The sequence below is a fragment of the Thamnophis elegans genome, chromosome 1 (genome assembly GCF_009769535.1).
Source record: "Thamnophis elegans isolate rThaEle1 chromosome 1, rThaEle1.pri, whole genome shotgun sequence".
Lineage (NCBI taxonomy): Eukaryota > Metazoa > Chordata > Lepidosauria > Squamata > Colubridae > Thamnophis > Thamnophis elegans.
In genome coordinates this window covers 70,467,695-70,476,511 of record NC_045541.1, presented here as the reverse complement: position 1 = coordinate 70,476,511, position 8,817 = coordinate 70,467,695, and the positions used below count along the sequence as shown (strand labels likewise).

The window sequence follows — 8,817 nt, the reverse complement described above, 5'->3', positions numbered from 1 at the left end:
CTTTTTCACTATTTTTAATAGTAATTTTATTAAATGTTACAATTAAAAAACTAATACAAACTAAAAAAAGTTGCATATAAAAAAAGAAAAAGTATAGTGAAAAGTATATATAAAGAAATGACTTCACTCTTTATCATATCATGTAAATATTTTGGTAACTTATCACCTCTTAAATTACAACAAATGAACTTTTCTTTCCATATCCCATTTCTTATCTACAAATGATCCTTAATGCCTCCTTGTTTAGTTGTGCTTAGCAAAAATCCATTAAGGGTTTACCTAGATGATAACATAACTTTAACCTTGATCAAATAAACCAACTTTATATTCTTTCTGTTTATTTTTAACAATTAACAATCAGATGACTGCAGAGAAATACAATCCCTCCACTCACGCCCCCCTCCCACAATCTTATCAAACCTAACCTTCCAACTCTCCACCATCCAGTCTCAACTGTCAATACCTATCCTTCCATCCTACCCATCCACCCCCCATCAGAACTGATGAAGTTTCTTGGATGAGAAGCAAATTGTTTTCTTCCTCAAAGGGAAAAAAAGTCCAATTGTCTTTTGAAGAAAAACACTCTTGAATTAATACAAAGCATTCTTAATATTTAGATGCAGTCAATCTGATACTGATGTTCAGGACTTTTTGATTCGAAGAGAACTAATTGAGAGATTACAATTCACTGTAAAAAACATAAGATAAGGGCATTTGCATTGCTGAATGCTTATTAAGAAAAATATAAAAATAAGGTTTAGTTCTTTAAGGTTTATTTCTAAATGTGCATATGCAAAACTCAGAAATCTTCCTGTTTTAGAAAGGCAGCATGCTATATATTCCTGTCTGGTTTACTTAATACCTATGGAGGCCTTGAAAGCACAGACCTTAAAGGTTATTTAATCACCCAATTTTTAATTGATATTCCCAGGACCACTCCCCTGAACCTGTAGGTCAACTGACCAAAAAAATAGATTGTAGAGCATTACAAATAAACACCTAAAGGAGATTTTCTTGAAGGAATCTTGGTATCCTTTTTCAACGCGAGCAAATGCAGTTTGAGCTATAGGGTTTTGTAGCCCAGGTAGCAGCAGAATAAGCAAGTAAGAAGTAACTTTCTCCTTGAAGCCATCAAACAATGAGGCTGTTGTTTGCTCTCCTTCAAAAACTAGATTTGAATGGCAGATGAAATTATTAGAAGGTGGGGGGAACTGGAGAGGAGAAAGAGACTGACACATGGAATATATCTAGAATTCGAGAATCAGACTTTCCCCCAAATCTCTGAGAATCCACATCTTATACAAAAAGCATCTTATACAATCACAAAAAAGCACGAAGGAAACAGCACTATGGCTATCGTTCTCATCCAAAGCACTTTCTGTCCCCATCCCACCCTTTACAGAGTGCTGTAAAGAATGGTGGGGTGACACATAGGTCTAAATGCTATTGCTATACTTGCATAACAATGACTCTCACAAGTCACATTATTTCACAGAGGAGGAGGAAAACAATAAATTCCCTTTCCTGTCTTCTTAATCTCACTAGTGGAACCAGGAGGCAAGTACTGCACTATGCAGGTGAACATGACACATCCTAATTGGAAGAGAGCTCCTCCTGGTAATAAGAATCCAGAGTACATTTGATACGTGCAGTTTCATATTTGAGAAAAATCAACAGAAAATATGTTTGATGGATTAATCTTTCAGGCAGTGAAATAGAATAGATAGCCAAGATACAGTTTCATGAATTTGACCGCAATCTGCAAAAGTTTACCTGAGAAGAAGTCTTTTACCCTCTAAAATGCTAAAAGACAATTTGCTTTTGCAATAGGATTGTTAGTGCTTTGAACATTTCCAAGTTTAAGGGTTACAGAGGAATGCTCTGCATCATCTGCTAAGCATAAAAATAAAACTTGTTTACATTCCCCAAGTTGCATAACCCTGACGAAGGTTGGTACTGGATTGCTTATTACCTATAACAGTTGCCTCTGGTGATAACACTAGTTGAGCCAAGAATGGCTGTTAGGACAATTCCAAATGATATATTAGCAGAGGAAGGGAATCCTTGTTATTAGAGGTAGTGGTGGTGGTGGGGATGCAATCTCTGTAGGAGAAGTATGATGCTGGTGTAATTATTGAAACAGCACAATAGTTTCCTTATGTCAGCTGAGCAAGACTTGCTATATTTCATTAAGGAGACCCAACTGCCTTGTATTTAGTATTTTTCCTTCCCTTGAGAGAATTTTTCTTAATTTTCATGCTTTTCTCTCTGATGAATTTCCTTCTTGAACTTCTAAACTGGATTAGAGTGAATCATATTAATAGCTGGGATTATTTCTGCTATGTGATAAGTGTACTTAGAGTAAGGTTCTACATTTAGGCAACAAAAACGAAATGCACAGGTACAGTATAGGTGGTACCTTGCTCAATAGTAGTAACTGTGAAAGGGATCTTTCACAACCATTTAAATATGAGCCAGCAGTGTGCAGCAGTTGCCAAAAAAGCCAACACAGTTCTAGGTTGCATAAATAGAGGAATAGAATCAAGATCACGTGAAGTGTTAATACCACTTTATAATTCCTTGGCAAGGCCACACTTGGAATACTGCATTCAGTTTTGGTCACCACGATGTAGAAAAGATGTGGAGACTCTAGAAAGAGTGCAGAGAAGAGCAACAAAGATGATTAGGGAACTGGAGACTAAAACATATGAAGAATGGTTGCAGGAACTAGATATGTCTAGTTTAATAGAAAGAAGGACTAGGGGAGATATGATAGCTGTGTTCCAATATCTCAGGGGTTGCCACAAAGAAGAGGGAGTCAAACTATTCTCCAAGGCACCTGAGGGTAAAACAAGAAGCAATGGGTGGAAACTAATCAAGGAGAGAAGCAACTTAGAACTGAGGAGAAATTTCCTGACAGAACAATTAATCAGTGGAACAACTTGCCTCCAGAAGTTGTGAATGCCCCAATACTGGAAGTCTTTAAGAAGATGTTGGATAGCCATTTGTCTGAAACGGTATAGGGTTTCCTGCCTAGGCAGGGGGTTGGACTAGAAGACCTCCAAGGTCCCTTCCAACTCTGCTATTGTATTGTATTGCACTATTTTTCTTAATGACAGCTATTAATGATGGTTCCACCACAAAACCGTGTTCGACTAAGGATTCTGTTTAAGAGTATGTGCCGGCTAAGCTCTTTTTATGTTTTTATTCAAACACATTAATGTTCACTGCTTGATAATCTTCAGTCATGGAGCAGGCGTTAAAATCTTAATGTTGATTGCTTGGTTTTGACATAGGTTGTATGAATCACTGTCATTAGTAAACCAGGTTTAATGGCTGAGATATTATCAGGATAAGGCAAGCATCGATTTTTCAATAAACCAAGCTTATGCAAACGCTGCTTAACATGTACTGCTGGTATTTTGTTCACCTCCTGAAGCAACACCTGTTTTTTTTCACCAGTGGAAAATCCGAAACGGACAGCTGGGCAACTGAAGCGATTTTGATTTGGTTTTGGGTTTTTTTGTTTTGTTTTGTTTCTATTTTTTCTCTCTCCCCGCTTTTCCCCTTCCCCCCTTCTGGCCCCAGCTTTGCAGCTCCTCTCTGGAACAAGGCCCCCAATGTATTGCAAGGGCAGCAGCAGCCTAGTCTGTTATTCACATCGGATGCGCCTCGGGTCCTCATCCCCCTCGGAGCCGCTTGGAAGCCTTTATCTGGCGCGGCTCCTCTTCGGTCCAGACGGGAAAGCCGCCCAAGGAGGGGAAAGGGGAGGAGGGGACATTCCACATGCCAGATGTGGAAAAGGGAGACTCCTAAAAAAAGTATGGGTGGGGGGGCTCTTAGTGCAGCAACAAAGCTGCTGTGTTTTGAAGCCTGGGGGCCTCCCCTGTTCCTTTGCTCTGAGCCTCCCAGCCTCCCCCCCCGGAGGGAGGGGCGAAGCGAGTACCCTTTTGTACAGACGCACGCACGCCCTCGCACACAGGCAATGCTTCCCCCCCTCCCCACTCGGAACACCCGGCTGGGGAGCCCCGCCGCAATCTGAGCCTGCTCGTGGGGAGGAGCTTTCTCCCCACGCCGCCGCCGCTGCCCCCAGCTCGCCAGCGCTGATCCTCGCTCCCCTCCTCTGCCCTGAAAGCGCCCCCGGCCGCCTCTTTGGTGGGAAGAGTCCAGACAGTTCAAGCCATGCTGTAGGGGGCCTGCGGGGAAAGAGAGGGGCGGGGAGGGCAGGGAAAGAGGCTTCGGAGGGAGCAAAGCATCTCTGCGGACTGGGAGACGCTGTCATGTTGGCCGGGCTGCTCTTCCAGGCTGCTTGGGTGGCTGTGCTCCTTCACGTCGCTCAGGGCAGAGTCTACACGGGAAGGAGGAAGCTTGCCAACTTCGCCGTAGAGAGGTACCCCCTCCGCTGCCCTGGTCCGCCGCCGCCAATATCCGCCCACCAAACGGGGACAAACCTTGTAATAGAGCTACACTTTTCTCCCTCCTCCCCCAATTCCCGCCACTGAATCCCCCTGAGGCTGACTGGAGAACGAGACGACGCCTCGCCATCTCCCCGCCGCTCCCCGCGCGCCACACGAGCTGGGCAACGAGCGCTTCCAGCGCTTTCCACAGCGAGTGCTGAGGGAGGAGGAGGAGGAGGAGGCGGCGCAGGAGAGAGTCCGTGCCTTCTGGGGCAGAGTTGGTGCGCGTGCTGGGAGACGGCGGCGCTTGTTTGGGGAAGCGGGAATTAGTCTTTCCTTCCTTCGTTAGTTCGTTCCTTTTCCTTCCTTCCTTCCTTCCTTCCTTCCTTCCTTCCTTCCTTCCTTCCTTCCTTCCTTCCTTCCTTCCTTCCTATTTACTACTTGGTGTCTCTGTCAGCCATCTCTCTCCAGCTTGACAGAGTTCTGGAGGTGACCAAGCTGTTGAGGCGTGTGCTGTCCAAAGCTGCCGTTCAGGACTGAATGTCCAGTTAAACCAGTTTGCCAAAAGGACACACACACGAAAAGTTGGCTACACAACTGAGGGTCTGTGCTTGGAAGCAAAATGGAGGGAGGTGAGATGGTGTGTTTCCTTCACTGAACTTTCAGGATGCCAACTTGTCCCATGTTTCTATGCGTCTGTGGGAATGGGCAGCTTGTTTCCATAGATGTGGTTCTGTTCATGTTAGTGATGATAATTAGTTATTATATTTTAGTCTAAGGAAGAACTTCTGCTCCGATTATCCAGGCCATGTGTCTGGATGTAGCCTTTTCTTCCTTGCCTGCTCCAAGCCCTCTTTTCTTTCAACAGTCTTGCTTCATTTTATTAATGCAATTTGTAAGGTTGGGGCTCCGTTTTCTTTTGTGTGAGAAGAGAAACTTATCCTGCAGGCCCACCAGGGCACTTTTTTATAGTTCATGAGCAACCTGAACCCAGCACAGGGAATGGTTGCGTCACTATTCTATGCATGAAGATAGCCCAACTGAGCCTGTGCAATGAGCAAAATAACCATTAAGTGTCATTGAGTGACTTCTCTGGCACATCTTATGCAAAGACTGTGACCATCTCTGGTCAACATCCACACTTCTGTGTCCCTTGCACACTTGTCACAGTGTAACTTAATTCTTTTAGAGCTGGAGGTGTGTTATAAAAATAGCAATTGGCACAAAAACAAGCTGGGGGGTGTGTGTGGGGGGGGGGAAGGAATGTGCTGGATTTATTGCTGGTATGCTTTGCACCGATCACCTTCCTGTCCATTGAGGAATCTCTTTCAGGGACTTCTGACTAATTCTCCCCCGGGGCTTTGTGAACACAACTGTCTCTTTCCTCCCTTCTTCCTGTCTTGGGTCATCTATGAGGATGTTATCATTTCCCTTCCTTTCCTCCACGAAAGCCTCCTATAGACTTTTTTTCTCCATCCCCCTTCTGGGAATTGACAACTGCTTCTCACATTCATGTATCTTTCCTCTCCACCTTTTTTCTCCCCAGCCACTCTGTTTTGTAGCCCTTTCCTCCCTCTTTTTTTCGTCTTCAGCAAGCTTTCTCCCCAACTTTGGGTCATACTGCCAGCAGTACCCAACCAATTGAGGAGATGGGGGTCCCCCCTGCCCCAGAGCTCTAGTCCACAACACCTATATAGTAGCCTGAACCATTAGGACTGTTCTCTCAACATTTCCTTACAAAAGCCCTGGCTAGCAGCCAGGTCAGCTCATCATCCTTCCTGACAGTGCAGCTGCACTGCAAGGCTAGAAAACGAGCTTCTTGCCCCCTGTTCTGTCTCCATTTGTTGGACTCATGCCAGCCCAACAGCAGCCATGCCAGGTCAATAAAAAAACACATGCCCCAGTCTCCACGATGCTGGCAGTTTCCCCCAACTTTTCAACATTGAATGGATTAACTTCCATCTTAGCTCTTACTCCAGAGGGAACTCAGTGAAGACAGTTTGTAACATTTATTCTGGTGCTGCAGGGTAAGAAATTTTGTACTGGTGACAATTCCTGCCTTATCTCCCTCTTGGAACTTCTCCTACTCTCTCTGAAGCCAAAGCACCTTGACGCCTTGCATTCAGCCCCTTTCACAGTGATCAAAAGAGAAGCTGCTTTCCTATATATGAACAACCCTTCCCCCCCCCACCCGTATAATTCTATAAGCTGCAAATGCAGTCTAGAAATGATGAGATGGGGAGCTTTGCTGAAAAAACCGATTTGTTTGATCCCCCAGCTTTTCTGTCCTTTTCTTTCCCTGTCCTCATCTTCTGTCGTCCCAGAGAATAGACATTTGCACAACAACCAGAATAAGAAGAATGAGGCTGGCGTGCTGGGTTGAAGTTTAATTTCTTAATTACTTAAAAACTTACTACTAAGGATGAAGAGAGATGCTTAGAATGTTATCCCTCTTGTGTAAAAATCACGTCTAGCTACTGTGGTCCTCTGACTAGGCAGGATAGGATATTATCTTTTGTTCTCCAAAATGTTTTGGACAGCCATCAAATCTAGCTACTATAAACTGTTAAATTGATAGCTTCTGCAAGTCTGTGTTCCCTCCTGCCAAGAAAGAATGGTTTCTCTGTGTAATTTGATCCACTGTACCTTTCATCCAAATAGTTTCGTTGTGTCTTGAACACAGCATCAATTTAGTCCAACACGCTGTTATGTTTTGCTTTGTGCCAGCACTGTCCAGCTAGAGAAGCTCTGTGGTTGGCTTAAATAGTTGCAAGTCAGATTGTAGTTAGCATTTTATCCACAGTATTTAAGTCCCGTTCTGCATAGGCAATGCTCAATTACTATGTACAAACAAAAAGGGAAAAAGAGAAGGAAGGAGGAGAGGGAGGGAGGTTGAATCACAAACTGCCTCTTCTATTGTAGACGTCGCATTGGACCACATATTTGTCTCTCTGGTTTTGGAAGTGGATGCTGTCCTGGATGGATACCATCTCCAGGGAGCGGACAATGCACACTGCGTAAGTTTCTAGAACCTGTGGCAAAATTAGCCAGCACTACATTACTTTTAATCCTTATTAGCAAACTGATGCTCATTAATGCTTTGCTGCAAGGGTTATCATAATCTTAAGAGAACACACAAGGAGTTCTGAAGGAAGGCAGCCAGGGAACAACAGCAACAGAAAGTCCTGCAACTGATATGAACAGTGATCAGCAGAGCTGCCCTTTATGAGGCAAGTAGGACCAATGTCCCACCATGCTATAGATGACTACACTCCAGTAAAGTACTTAGCACTGAAGCTGAGCTTATAGTTTTGCTTTTATGGCATTTTCTTCTTCCAACTCATCTGGGAACTCTAATTTTACAATTATTCTATGGAGAGTCTTACCTACTTCTGATGAAGTGTTGCTTACTTTAGAGCTAGAAAACAACAGTCCTCCAGATATTGCTGAACTATAACTACCAGCATCCCTTACCACAGCCATTCTGTCTGCATTTCTACACACCTACACGCCTGCCTACACACACACGCACACACACACGCACACACCAAGTCTAATGGATGTTTTCTTGGTCCTCCTCCTAGCACTGTGTTCCTTTGGCTGTGGCAGTGGCTTCTGCATAGCTCCCAATGTCTGTGCTTGCCGGGATGGAAGGCAGGGCATCACCTGTCAAGGTAAGCTACATTTCCTGAAATGCTATCAGCAGGACTGTTTACTGATAGGATGGATGGTTCCTATGGAGGGTTTGCCTGGTACCACAAGATGAGATGCTCAGTTTGTGGCTTTAGGATGTATTTTAAAATCTGGAACCCATAACAGAGAGTCTATGGAATGGATTGAAAACTTTTTATTTCGTTCCATATCTTAGTTGTACATCATTTTCCCATAATAACAAAGCCAAAAACAACCTGTGATGCAGTTCCTCCATCACTCTAGCTTTCTAAAGGGAGAACTATATTAGGCAAAGTCAAAGATGACAGAACTGAAAAAACTGGGAAATGAGGAACAGTTTTCTGAGATAGGATGAGATCATCTGCAGTATAAAATGACTGGGAAAAGTTCTCTATATGTGTAGGAACATTTATCTAGCTTGCCATGGTGTAGGATCCTGTGCTACTTCTACGCCTCAGTATATATGGCTCACATGGACTCTTGGACACTTTAGACAGGAGGGAAAAACTTGGGCTTGTCCAATATTGTTAGGCTATAATCACCATCAATCTTAGTTAAATGTTTAATAATTATGGAGATACTTTATTTTATTGGTTAATATTGTTATTATATCTTATTATAATATAAGTTGTTATAACTTTTAAGTTTGTATCTTGCCTTTCTGTTCATGCATTTAGAAAAGTAAAATATATAAAATGTACCAATAACATCAGTGCATTTAAATCTAATTTAAAGATTTAATTAAAAT

General features: G+C 43.2%; 1 protein-coding gene across 1 annotated transcript in view; it reads left to right on the top strand.

Moving 5' to 3' along the window:
• Positions 1 to 4,280: 4,280 nt before the first annotated feature.
• VWCE (von Willebrand factor C and EGF domains) overlaps positions 4,281 to 8,817 on the top strand; it is a 30,376-nt gene continuing 25,839 nt past the window's right edge. Inside the window, 3 exon segments of the mRNA XM_032232326.1 lie at positions 4,281 to 4,390; positions 7,320 to 7,414; positions 7,982 to 8,071. Coding sequence (XP_032088217.1) covers positions 4,281 to 4,390; positions 7,320 to 7,414; positions 7,982 to 8,071 — 295 coding nt within the window.